At 36.2% G+C, this 14,557-nt stretch overlaps 1 protein-coding gene across 1 annotated transcript in view; it reads right to left on the bottom strand.

Annotated features, from left to right (window-relative positions):
• LOC126252566 (glutamate receptor ionotropic, NMDA 2B) overlaps window positions 1-14,557 on the bottom strand; it is an 874,952-nt gene that overhangs the window by 46,721 nt on the left and 813,674 nt on the right. The window contains exon 14 of the mRNA XM_049953467.1: window positions 7,155-7,220. Coding sequence (XP_049809424.1) covers window positions 7,155-7,220 — 66 coding nt within the window. The remainder of the gene's footprint in view (window positions 1-7,154; window positions 7,221-14,557) is intronic.

Raw genomic sequence — 14,557 nt, 5'->3', positions numbered from 1 at the left:
GAAGAAGAGAAATTTGTTAACAGCGAGGGGAGACTTAAGTGTCAGGAAGTCGTTTCTGAAAGTATTTGTATGGAGTGTAGCCATGTATGGAAGTGAAACATGGACGATAAATAGTTTGGACAAGAAGAGATTAGAAGCTTTTGAAATGTGGTGCTACAGAAGAATGCTGAAGATTAGATGGGTAGATCACATAACTAATGAGGAGGTATTGAATAGGATTGGGGAGAAGAGAAAATTGTGGCACAACTTGACTAGAAGAAGGGATCGGTTGGTAGGACATGTTCTGAGATATCAAGGGATCACCAATTTAGTATTGGAGGGCAGCGTGGAGGGTAAAAATCGTAGAGGGAGACCAAGAGATGAATACACTAAGCAGATTCAGAAGGATGTAGGTTGCAGTAGTTACTGGGAGATGAAGAAGCTTGCACAGGATAGAGTATCATGGAGAACTGCATCAAACCAGTCTCAGGACTGAAGACCACAACAACAATACATGAGAAATTACATTAAATTTGATGTTGGAGCTGGGCTTCTGGATCTGGTTACGTTTTAAATGGTTTGATGAGCTGGAATGGTTACATTTTAAATTAGTTTGTTATTTTCAAAAGAATATGTTGTCCTGGCTTGCAAAGATACATAAATGGTAAGCTTTTCCAAAATTAATGGTTTACATAGTTAAGTTGTGTTATGGCAAACAATGACTTTTACTAACTGAATTATAATTACAAAACTGAATGAAAAAGGTTACTAATATTTATACACTATTAACACTGATTCCAGAACTTGTTCTTTCTCTTCAAAACATCCAGAAATTCATATCAAAATGATAATGACTTATCCTAACTATATTACATTATCTGATTAAAAACATACATTCATTGGTCTGTGACACAGTTTAACATTTTCGTTACAACTGTTTCACACTCTTGCACTAAGTGACCTTATTCACTAAGTGGCCTTATACACTACACATGTTTTAGTGTGTATTGCATACTATGAAACCTGCTGTATCTTGTACTCCACATGACCCAATACAGCCTCTTTCATTACACCATCTAATCTCCAGCATTCTTCTACAGAACCACATTTCAAATCCTTCTATTCTCTTTTTGTCTAAACATTTACTGTCTTTAGTTCATTTCCATACATTGCTATACTCCATACAAACACTTCCAGCAACAACTTCCTAACACTTAAATCTATATTTGATGTTATCAAATTTCTCTTCTTTAGAAATGCTTTTCTTGCCATTGCCAGTCTTCATTGCTTTCCGAGTCCTTTGCTGTCTCTGACAGAATTGCAATGTCATTGCCAAACCTCAGAGTTTTTATTTCTTTTCCCTGAACTTTAAGTCCTTCTCCAAATTGTTCTTTGGTTTCCTTTACTGATTTATCAATGTACAGACTGAAAAACATCAAGGATAGGCTCCAACCCTGTCTCACTCTCTTCTCAATCACTAATTCCTTTATGTACCATTTGACTTTTATATCTGCCATCTGGTTTCGGTACAAGTTGTGAATGGAATTTCTCCCCCTCTATTTTACCCCTGCTACCTTCAGAATTGCAAAGAGTGTATTCCAGTCAACATTATCAAAACTTTTTTTTAGTCTACGTATGCTATAAACATAGGTTTGTCTTTCTTTAACCTGTCTTCTAAGTTAGGATTTAGGGTCAGTATTGCTTCACATGTTCCTACATTTTTCCAAAATCCAAACTGATGTTCCCTGAGGTCAGTTTCTACAATTACTCCAATCTTCTGTAAAGAATTCGCTTAAGTGTTTTGCAACCATGACTTATTAAACTGATAGTTAAGTAACTTTCACATATATCAGCATCTGCTTTCTTTGGAAATGGAATTACCACATTCTTCTTGAAGTCTGAGGCTATTTTTCCTGCCTTGTATATCTTACTCACTAGATGGAAGAGTTTTGTCTTTGCTAGCTTTCCCAAAAGTATCAGCAGGTCTGACAGAATGTCGTCTACTCCCAGAGCCTTCTTCCAACTTAGGTCTTGATGCAGCCCATCACAAGTTTCTCTCTTGTGCCAACTGCTCAGAATAGCACTTGCACCTTACATCCTCAAAGTCAAATGGTTCAAATGGCTCGAAGCACTATGGGACTTAACGTCTGAGGTCATCAGGCCCTTACACTTAGAACTACTTAAACCTAACTAACCTAAGGACATCACACACGTCCACGCCTGAGGCAGGATTTGAACCTGCGACCGTAACAGCAGCGCGGTTCTGGACTGAAGTGCCTAGAACTGTTCGGCCACAGCAGCTGACCTTACATCCTCAATTAGTTGTTGTTTGTGTCCCAGTCTCTGTCTACCCCTACAGTGTTTACCCTCTACAGCTCCCTCTTGTGACATAGAAGATATTCTCTGATGTCTTGAAACATGTACTATCATCCTGTCCCTTCTTCGTGTCAGTGTTTTACATATGTTCCTTTCTTCACCAATTCTGTAGAGAACCTCGTCATTCCTTATCTTATCAGTTCACCCAATTTTCAACAGCCTCCAATAGCACCAAATCTCCAGCACTCAAATTCTCTTCCTTTCTGGATGTCCCACAGTCCATGATTCACTTCCATAGAATTCTGTGCTCCAAATGTGCATTCTCAGAAGTTTTTCCTTTAATTAAAGACAATGTTTGATAAAAGTAGCCTGTCTTTGGCCAGGAATGCCCTCTTTGCCTGTGCTAGTCTGTTTTTATGTCCTCCTTGCTTCATCCATCATATGTTATTTTGGTCCCAAGGTAGCAGAATTTCCTCTTTGTCTATTTCACAGTCCTCATGTTTGATTTTAAGCTTATCACTAAATGTGTTTCTGTTATTCCTTTTATTTAAATTTTCTTTGGTTTTCTGTCAATTCATATTCACACTCATTAGACTGTTCATTCAATTCAACATATCTCATAATTCTTCTTCATTTCCACTAAGGAACACAATGTTGTCAGCTCCATTATCATTGCAATGCTGCTTGTCTGTTGCCTAATTCATTTCATCAAAATTACAACATTCAAATAATGTGCCATGGCCCAATCCATATTGTCCTACTAAGTGTTCTCTGACAAGTCTTGCTTCGACTTATCACAAAATGAAAGCAATGTGTATGCTAGACACTACCTTGCTGAACACAATCAAGCAGACTGCATTGTTGAGTGACGTAGTGAACAAATGTGTAGTGTCATATTTTGGAGCACCATTGGCTATAACATGATCTCATGTTCTATGTATTGAGGATAATATGAACAGCAAACACTTCATAAGGAAGATTGCAGATGTGAGACACTGTACCCTCTGCAGGCAGCTCCACAAGCCATATTTGTGCCCTACCACATGTTCAGAAAAATGTGCAAGCCATTTTTGAAGAACAAAGGGTACCACTGATTTGCTGGCCTGCAGGTTCACCTGACATGTATCTCATCAAACATGTCTGGGACATGGTAGGTCAGCAACTTGTTTATTTCTGACCCTCCTGCAATCACTGTCAATGCTTTGTAGATGTATCTACAAATTGTGTAGCAATCTGTACCCCAGCAGCATACCGTGGTGTCAAATTGCATCTACAGTTCTGTAATTATAATCATTTGCGTATTATCATTCCCTAATTTATGGAATAAATTTCATTATAACCACATTTCTCCTCCTTGGTGTTGGTATTTTCACACACGGTTGTGTGCGTTCCTGTGTCTTTTTCCAATTTTCCTGTATACTTCTTCTGCTTCCGATTTTTGAGAATTACATTTGGTATTACTAGTTTAAATGTATTACAGAATTCAAGGAGTTTTGCTTCCCTTATGTTACTATTGACAAGCCTGTATTTCCACCTAATTGTGCTTAGAATTCCTTTCCTACTACAATGTTCCAGCTTTAAATTCCTTTACATTCTGAATCACTCATTCAGTTCCCTCACATACTTTCTAGGTTGTCATCCTCTGCTTGTAAAATTCACATGTATACCTGAATTAGAGATGCTGAAGTTGGTTTGGTTTTGATTCTGTTGAAAACTATCCTACTGTTAAACTTTTAATAGTAACTCACAACCAGTGCCTTCCTATTCGTGATGAATCCCGCATCTGTTACAACATTTTGGTATTATCCTATACTCACCTGACTAAATGTCTTTAACTTATTTCCATTACACCTCACCTTCCTATTCATGATGAATCCCGCATCTGTTACAACATTTTGGTATTATCCTATGCTCACCCGACTAAATGTCTTTAACTTATTTCCATTACACCTCACTGACCTCTGCAGCTGTTTCAAACCCTTGCATTTTCCTTTTCAAATTTTATAGTTTCCTGAGCTGCTGGAGTTCGCTGTCATATGTCTGTGAGGTGTGCTTGCTTGTGTGTATGACTGGTGTGTGTCTCTCTGTTTCTCTTCTGTTGATGAAGGCTGTGGCTGGAAGCTTTGCATAAATGTCTTTTATTGTGCCTGTCTGTGACTTAATGTGTCTTCCTTATTGTAAGTAGCAATTTATATTTTCCTACAGTCTAGAAACTTTACTTTATAAAATTCATAGAGCAAAGTTACAGCAAGCTGAAGCATACTGGTACAATAGTAATTGCTTACTAAATACCTTATGTCAAAATTCTATGGAACCTAATGAAAATGTTTTTGAAACCTATACTGTCTACTGCCCATCATGAAAGCTGGAGCACCCACTAGAGGGTGATACAGACCAGGTTGACTACCACTGCTCTAACACATAGGGTGTCACACTCTCAATGGTTTCGAAACCTTTACCTCATGGCCACCCTTTTTTAGTTTAGTTAGCCCAGGAGGGATCATCATGAAATATTCTTAATTAGAGGTTACTTTTCCAATGGCCATTGTCTGTGTCCTTAACACAATAGTTTGCTCATTTACTTTCTGTATTACCAGGACTTCTTAATCTATGCAGATACTCCTACCTATTAAGTGCAGTTTGCCATCCCAAGAGCTGAAGGGTGCCCTGATCATTTTTGGCTTCACTTTCATCTTCTTAATAAAAAGCCACTGGAAACTTAAGTTTGACTTTGTTATTGTCTCATACAATTATTTTTAGGGGAAATGTAACTTAATTGAATAGAATATTTGCTATGCAGAAATAGGGCATGAGAATATTATTTGTTTTCAGAGGTTACATATCATACATTCATCATTTAGGGAATCCTAGCATACAGGATGTATCCAGAAAATAAGTTGAGTAAATCCATAAAAAAACAATTTATTGAAAATAAAAGTACAAATGTTTAGTAGTCTTCAAAATAGCATCCTTGGGCATCAGTACACTTTTTACAGTGATTCTGCCATCTCTGATAGACTTCCTGGAACACACTGATGGGAACATCCTTCAGACACCTCATCCTGGTGGCTTCCATGGTATCTGACATCCCAAAATGATGGCCCTTTATGTTTCTCTTTATTTTAGGAAACAAAAAGAAGTCTGCTGGTGCCTTATCAGTACTCCATGGTGGATGGAGCATTGTTGCCACACTGTGCTTGGCCAGGAACTCACTAGCAATGAAGGCAGTATGGGAAAGCATGTTATCATAATGGAGTCACCTACTTACAATAATCTCCCTCCTGGCAAGGAGCACCCAGTTTTGGAGCCTTTCAAGGACTTTCAAGTAAAATCAGCTACTGACAGTTTGTTGCCATGGCTCAAACTCCAAATGGACATTGCCTTTGGGGGGGAAAAAAAAAAAAAAAAAAAAAAAAAAAAAAAAAAAAAAAAAAAAAATGAGCATCACTTTCACCCAGGTTTTTGTCATCCTTGCCTGTTTTGCTTCAGGGAAGCCTTCATGTGCCACTCTGCACTTTGTCTGTTTCATCTACATCTGCAATGATTCAATGGCATGTCACTGTTCAGAGAATTGTGGCATTTTGATCTCTTGATACTTCACTTCAATGCAAGCACACACCTGAGAAATCCACACTGGGCAACAGCCAGCAGGCAACTGGTACAGAAACATTGCCTTTCCAAGACTGCCCACCAACTTTTCCCCCATCAATTGCAGAACTGCAATCTTCTGGGTTGGCAGGAAAAAAATCATTCAACTTACTTTCCGGTCACACACTGTATGTACAATATATTTACCTTTTAATGCTGTTAATTGTGAGTATGTTAAAGAGATAGAGGGAACTGACTATACAGTGAACATCATGATAAAAGAAAAACATTCTTAGACTTGTACCATTTTCTGTGAAATTTGTACGTCTGTTAAGAATTTAGAATTCAATCAATTGTTGAACTCAAAAAGTTCTGAACATACTACACAGATGTAAAATATAAGTTTAGAATTAATGAGAAGCGAATCTATCAGCCTCTCTATCACTAAATTGTATTAATTTCTGATCCATACCACACTCGTTTATAGATACATCTCTGGTTACCTTTTAGAGATGGTAACATCAATGTGCTGTTTTGTTTACATAACAGCTTTCACTATTTGATAAAAAAAGTTGCAATAGAATGATTAGAAAAGCAGCTGCTTTTTTCAAAAGTAATGGGTTTTCTATCTGTGGAATAAGACATAACTTATTATTACTTGAAATATGCATACTTAACCTATGTTTCCAATTATATTTGCATTAATAACTAGTGATGGATAATGTAAACCATAATGATGATCTGTCACAGTGTTTTTCTAATATGTTACTGGCCCATTCCACATTCCTCAATGTTTATCCTCTTACTGAGACTTATGAAATATATGTTAAATAGTACTTAGAATATGATGATACTTAATCAATTACTTAAATGTTTAAAATAAAATTGGATATGTTTTCAGTTTGGGGCAGAACATCTGGACTCAAATACTCTTTTAAGAATGAATACATTTTGTAAAATTGTCATTGCACTACAAAAGTAACACAATTGTAAATAAATCTCCCTAGACAACCTAAAACAATATTGCCAAAGAAAATTTGCAGCACAACAACTGTTAACTGGCAAATTTAGGTAACAAGGATGATTTATAGATCATATAATATTACAGTTTTCATGTTTTTCTTCATTTGAGTATGAAAGCAAAATGAGTCACCATCTGTAACAAATAATCTAAGCTAAACTGTTTTCTTCCAGAGTTTTCTGATGTTGCATTGTGATGAGATATGAGGATTTTGGATAGTAGGATGCCGTGCAAGTGTCTGTGCACTTACTGACGATCTGCAGGCAGCTCGTTGCAATTCAAACAGGATGCCCAGCTTCTGCCTCGTTTCTTCTTTCTGCCAGAGTGCATGATGGACACACATACATTCCAGTTAGCGAAGATCTAGCTGAGTTTCAGCATATGCCTCAAACCAAGAATTAAGAATTCCATTTTGCTTGTATATTAATGAATCAGGAGGAAAGACTAAATCATTTCAGTGCTACATTCTGCCTTATGATGGTCATAGAAAATGCATTCCATTCTTGTAGTGTGTCCTGTGTTCTTCCAAGTACTTACAAGACAATTATATGTCCATTCCTTATGTTCTTCCAGTGTTCAAATCTCTGTTAGGTTGGTAAATTTCATGCATATTTGTCACAGAGCTTTTAAAATTACTTCTCAAGGTGTTTCTGTAATAACTGGCATAAATGTGAAAAAAAGTCATAAATGAAACTAAAAGAAGCTATAGATGTTTAGCAACAGTAATTTCATGATGTTATCTTCAGTCATTTCTCAAATTTAGTAGTGAGTAATGTTTTTTTTTCTGTGTCATAAAGAAGAAATGTTATGTTCAGCAGCTGTTAAATGCTTCAGTATACTTCTTCTACATATCAAGTGAAATATTATATTTTTGGGTACCTGTTAGCATGATGATAGACTTGTCAGTAGAAGCAGTTTCCCTTAACATCGTCACACAGTAACTGTGTTAATTTGATTGTATGAGTTTCCACAAAAAATTTACTGCATTTTTCATCTTTATGACAAAGAAGCACTTTTATGTCTGCCAAATTATAATATTTATTCATGTCAGATAAACAAGTGGCTCTGTATCTACTGTAACCAAAACAGCTGAAATGTATTTCAACTGTTATGAACCTGCCTCATTATTTTATGAGCTTTTTAGTTGTTTCAAATCTGATTTGCTGCTGTTGTGACTCGTCATGTTAAGACTGAAGAAGGTAAATTAATGAAACTAATTAAATCACAGTGTGTCTGACAGAACTACATTTGTGAGGTACCTTGGTATTAACTGCATGTCTGTACTGACTGCGAAGCTAATTAAATATATAAATGATTTTGACAAAAATTTGCTTCACTGTGCCTTACTCAAGTAAATGTTTTACAGAAATAGTTATAAAATATTTAAATTGGATTTATAATGGAAATCTAATTAATGGAATATTCTATATTTATAAAGGTTATCTGTTACATATTTTTCCAAATGCATTCCAAGTGAATATCTGACAACAATCCAATTTACAAATATGGAAAATATGATAAAGGCAACACTCACTACAGTGGATTGAAGTGTGGAGCACAGACATATGTAACAGAAAACAAAATTCATACTAGCTTTTGAGCACTAGTTTTTTTTCTGGTAGTAGTACATACATTCACACACACACACACACACACACACACACACACACACACACCATAATGCACTATGAGGGAATTATCCAAATAAGATGGAAATTGGTAGATGTGATATATTCAAAAGAGAGAGAGAGCTTCACAAACTGAACAAGTCAATAATGTGTTGATCCACATCTGGCCCTTATGAAAGCAGTTTTATGGCTTGGCATTCGTTGATAAGAGTTTTGGGGTGTCCTTCTGAGAGATAAGATGTCAAATTGTGTCCAAATGGTGCTTCAGATAATCAAAGTCCTGAGCTGGTTCGAGGGCCCTACTTACAACGTTCCAAACATTCTTAAATGGGGAGAGGTCCGGTGACCTTGATGGCCAAGACAAGCATGAAGGCAAGCAGAGGAAACTCTCATTATATGTGGGTGGGCATTATCTTTCTGAAGTTTAAGGCCAGGATGGCTTGTCTTGAAGGGCAAAAAACAGGTCATAGAAGATCATCAATGTACTGCTGTACTCAAGGTTGCCGTGGATGAGAACCAAAGGGTTCCTGCTACGAAATGAAATGGCATTCTAGACCATCATTCCTGAATGTTGGGCTGTATGGCAGGTGACAGATTGGTGTCACACCCCTGTCTGGGGCATCTTCTTACACCTCTTTGCTTGTCATTCGGGCTCAATTTGAAGCAGGACTCACCACTGAAAATATTTTCACTCCGGTCAATAAGATTCCAGTCTGAAGACCTGTCTGGAGACACCCCAGACTGTGATGGGATAGCGACAAGACTGTCACCTGCCATATAGCCCGACAACCAGGAATGATGGTCTGTGGTGCTTTGGCCATAGGGGTGAGTCTGACCCATCTGACATGTTAGCCTGCCTGTTTGGATAAAAATAAAGAAAGCTCAAACAATATATTATTTGCTGGAATGACAATGACTTTATTTGTTCATAGATCAAATAATACAGAACATCTTTTAGATGCAGTGTAAGCAAAGATAAACTCAAGAGAGAACAAATAAGCCTCTTGTTGACTCATTACTACAGGCTGTGCATAATTACATAACTAAATATAGAGTAAACATGAACATGTATATTATCATAAACTAAGAGTAAATGGCATGGAGTTTATACACAAAACAAAGTGCTTCCTGGATAATGCTCTACTTCCAGCAAGAGGGCTGTTGTAGTGACTGTGACCAGCATTTCTGTATAGTGTAGTGCATGAGTGTTTGATGTGTGTGTTGTATTGGGAGTGTTCAATTTTGTGCTGTAAAATTAGTTCTGTGCTGGCTGACAGGAAGTGCTGTGTTTTGTCTATAAACTCTGTGCCATTTACTCTTAGTTTGTAATAACATATATGTTCATTTTTGCTCTATGTTTAGTTCTGTGATTGTACATAGCCCTTAGTAATGAGTCAACAAGAGGTTTATTCATTCTCTCTCAAGTTTGTCATTGCGTATACTGCATCTAAAACACATTCTGTATTATTTGATCTACAAATGAATGAAGTCATTGTCATCCCAGCAAATAATATACCATTTGTGCATTATTTATTTTTATCCAAACAGGCAGGCTAAGCAGTCGAACAGGCCGGACTCACCCCTATGGCCAAAGTGCCATTTCTTTTCATAGCACGATCCCTTTGATTGTCATCTGTGACACCCTTACAGCATAATGGTATGTTGCTGATATTTTACGCCCCATTTTGTCACCCTCCATGGCAAGTCATCTTGGGATTTCATTTCAACAAGATAATGCCTGTTTGCACATGGTGAGAGTTTCTCCATGTTCGCCAAATCCTACCTTGGCCAGTAATGTCACTGGATCTCTCTCCAAGTGAGAATGTTAGAAGCATTGTGGGCAGGGCTCTCCAACTAGCTTGGGATTTTGATGGTGTAACATGTCAATTGGACAAAAGTTTGGATGATATCCCTTAGGAGAACATCCAAAAACTCAATCAATCAATGCAAAGCCAAATAGCTGCTTGCATAAGAGCCAGATATGGACCAATGTGTTACTGACTTGCTCAATATCTGAAGTTAATTCACTTGAATAAATCATCCATTTTTTTTCTGAAATTGTAATCATTTATTTGTTTGTACATTTAGATCACATCTGCTGATTTCCATCCCATTAAGATAATTCCTTCATGACATTTCGTTTCTTCTTTTTTTTGTCTTAAAGTGTATTTATTAAAGTCAGATAAACAAATGGTCTTTATGTGGCCACTGGAGTATGCATTTAGGTGGTTGTGTGTGTGTGAATGAGTGTACCATTGCTAGGAAAAGAGCTAGTGCTTGAAAGCTAGTGTGAATGCTGTTTTCTGTTATGCATTTCTGTGCTCCATGCATTGACCTTCTTATTTTACATGTTGCTACATCCAGGAATTTCCATTGAGTTGCAAATATCACTTTCCTGATATGATATGTGTGTTGGAGACTTCAATTGTTTTGGAGTATTTTTGTTTCATATTCACTTTGCCCACTGACAATGCAGAAATTGAATATTGACAAAGCAACAAAATAAAGATGAAATAATTTTTACATAACTGTGTACATTCATGTACTGACAACAGTCCTAAATGTACAATGCTGAAAATTTATGAGAAATGAAGAAATAGCAAGGATATCAAAGAAATATGACAAACTGGTATTTTTCAGATTTCAAATTTGTGAAGTTTCCGAGATAAAATGAATGGAGGAGTCTGACACACTATAATATGAGGTGTGATAAAAAAGTAAAAGAAATTTTTTTATTACATGGGCTTTGTACATTTGATTTTCAATTATTTTTGGCTTTTTGGTGTGCTCCTGATGTATATTTGTGTTTTCAGCTGTTTTAAATAGTTAGTTTACTGTTGATAATCAAAAAATTATACATGGTTTTGAGTGCTTGGCAAAGTTTTACTTTTAAAAAAGATGGATCAAATAACTTGTAAATTTTGCTTGAAAAATAGAATAAAGGGCATCGCTGAATTGGAAATGGTGACTGTGGCTTTTGGCAAATCTGATATAAGCAAGACAAAAATTTATGAGTGGTATAAATGGTTCAAAGAGTGTTGAGAAGATGTTGAAGATGATGACTGCCCTGGAGACCCTAGCACATCAATTACTGACGACAATGTGGAAGAAGTAAAGAAAATGATTCTGGAAAATCACCAATAACCATCATGGAGGCTGCCTATGATGTTTGCTTATTCTTTGGACCATGTCAAGCCATTGTTTTGGATGTTTTGGGCATGAAACATGTAGCAGCAAAGTTTGTTCTGAAACTGTTGAATTTCGACCAGAAATGACATCCTGCAGATGTCACTCAGGAATTGCTGCATGAGGTTGATAATGATCCAGAACTCCTAAAGAAGGTTATAATATGTGTTTCAAACAAGAGTATATGAGTATGACATCAAAACCAAGGCCCAATCGTCCCACTGGAAACTGCCTGAAGGGCTAAGACTGAAAAAAATTCAACATGTTAAATGACACGTGAAGGTTCTTCTCAGTGTTGTCTTTGATTGCAACTGGATAGTGCATAATGAGTTTCTGCCTTATGGTCACACAGTCAAAAGGGATATTACCTGGAAGTAATACACTGTCTGCATGAAAAATCTGAAGACAACAACCAGAACTGTGGCAAAACTACTCATGGAAATTGTATTGTGATAATGCTACCACTCACACCTCAATGCAATATTTTTTGGTGAAAAACAAAACCGTTTTGTTGAATTAGCCACTGTATTCACCAGATATATCCCCCTGTGACTTCTTTTTATTCCTGAGGTGGAGATGAACCATGAAAGGGTGTCATTTCACCATCACTGATGAGATAAAAACAGAATTGCTAAAGGAACTGAACACTATAATGAAAAGTGAGTTCTAGAAGTGCTTCCAAGAACTGAAAAAGCACTGACACATGTGTGTCGTATCTGAGGAGGTTACTTTGAAGTGGACAAAGTAGACGTTGGTGAATAAATAAAGATTCTTTAAGAAAAACAAAATTCTCATTACTTTTTGGTCATGCCACATACAAATATTCAGTGACATCAAAAAGTGAATTATGCAAATGTTCCTCCAACCCACAGTGATCAGTACTGAACATTAATGGTTAATGAGATAGAAAATGTTCACACAAATATTTATAGATGCATACTGCTATTTGTGTAGGTTGCAACACCCAGGAAGAATGACACAACTAAACTGAAATTGGAAGACGTGTAGAGCCATTTGATATTCAGTAGGCCTACAATGTGCCTGGACAGGCTAATTTTATGCCAAACTCACTGAGTTCAAATGGAATGTGAATGTGGAACCAAGTGTCTGTATACTCCGTTAAGCTTAGATGCAATATTAGTAGTAGATGAATTAGTTGACTGGGGAAGAATGATTGGTCTCCAAAAATGATTTGTCATACCATGATATTTCAACTTGTTTATCACAGTTCTCCAGCAATCACTGTTGATGGTTTGCCAAGTCTCATGTAAATATCATGGAAAGAGAATCTCAAGAAATATATCCAGGTGCTCTTTGATTCATTGCCATAATATTAGTAATCTCTGAATGCAGCACATTGTGACAATACATTTATCAATATTCACACCTATGTAATGTAATGCACAGAAAAATATTGTAGATTATCCAGGAATGTACTGCAGCTCAGAAAGATTGTCAGTGACATGACATGAATATAGGAAATGATGTAGTAATGTCAGATTGGAATTTTGTAAATTAATTACTTTTTCATAATACTGTGGTCTTTTTCTTCACTTCATGGAGTAGTCTTACAGCCTGTTCCAGCTTCACCTGCATCATTTGTTTCTCAGTCATCCTACATCTCTCATACCTACTGGTTTACAGTTCATTACCTGTTTAACTAAACTGTCCCCCCTCCATAAAAGTGGCATGTTGTTTTCATTTTACACAACCTTCCTATATTTTTTCATTTGTACAGTATATATATTTAGTACTTCACATATAATGCTGTTTTTTGTTTGATCTCCGAGTTTATGTTTTTAACATTCCTTATAAATTTTGTTTGAGTTGACCATATTTTTGTCCTTCCTAGCTAATATCCAAGATCCTCTTCCATCTGTTAGGAAAGAAGTATCAATTACTTCAAAGAAATTTAGCTTGTGCCCTTCCTTGTCACACAGTGTTCTGCATATTGTGCCACATATTGGTATTTTTTAAATTTGTTAGTGGCATAATTTTCATATTCATAGTTAATATTGCAGACTAACACCGGAAAGTGCAACATCTGTCTATCAGTTATTCATCCATTGCTATTTTGGAGAGTAGTGGAAATTCTCCTTTGAGGACCATTACTTCAATTACTTTTATTGAAATTTTTGGATGGTGGTTTTTATACACTGGACTAGGCAATCTATTGTAAACTGGAATTCATTTTCTGTCTTCTGAATAATTGATTGGTCATCAGTAAAGAGCAGAGTGTTTATGCTGTTAATATTTATTGGTCCTGTCTTCTTTTTCCCTCTGTTTATTGAATTTTATGCACTCTGATACAAACTCTTTATTAGTTGTATTAAATACCTTGGATACTCTTTTTTTTCCATGATGTTCCAAAGCTTGCTTCTGTTCACTCTATCTGTTGACTTTCATAATCTAATATGTCTAACATGAGTTTTAGATAAAATCTGAGTGCTGAAGTTTGCTGTCTACTTCTTGAATGCATATTCACTATCACAACTATTGTTATTGTCAATGACAAGATCAAACCACATGATGGATATATTGTTGAAGAGAGCTATCATAAACTTTTATTTTCATTACTTCAAACTAACTTATTTTCAGTATTCTGAAGTGTAAAAAAATGTGCAATGAATAGTTCAGTTTTGATGATGATGTTTGAGTTGTTTTCTTTAATAGTGAGAGTATTCTTCTGGAGCACTTAATACATGAAAGAAATCCACTATGACCAGTAAATACAAATTAACATGTCATCCCTGTATTATAGAATTTTTGACGTATTCTAGTGACACAATTCAGTAATTTTCATAAGGACAATTGCAAATATGAAAGAGAGGAGAACTGA

This window comes from Schistocerca nitens, chromosome 4, assembly GCF_023898315.1.
Source record: "Schistocerca nitens isolate TAMUIC-IGC-003100 chromosome 4, iqSchNite1.1, whole genome shotgun sequence".
Classification (NCBI taxonomy): Eukaryota; Metazoa; Arthropoda; class Insecta; order Orthoptera; family Acrididae; genus Schistocerca; species Schistocerca nitens.
The sequence above is the reverse complement of the archived record's forward strand: the minus strand, read 5'-3'. Positions and strand labels throughout refer to the sequence as shown.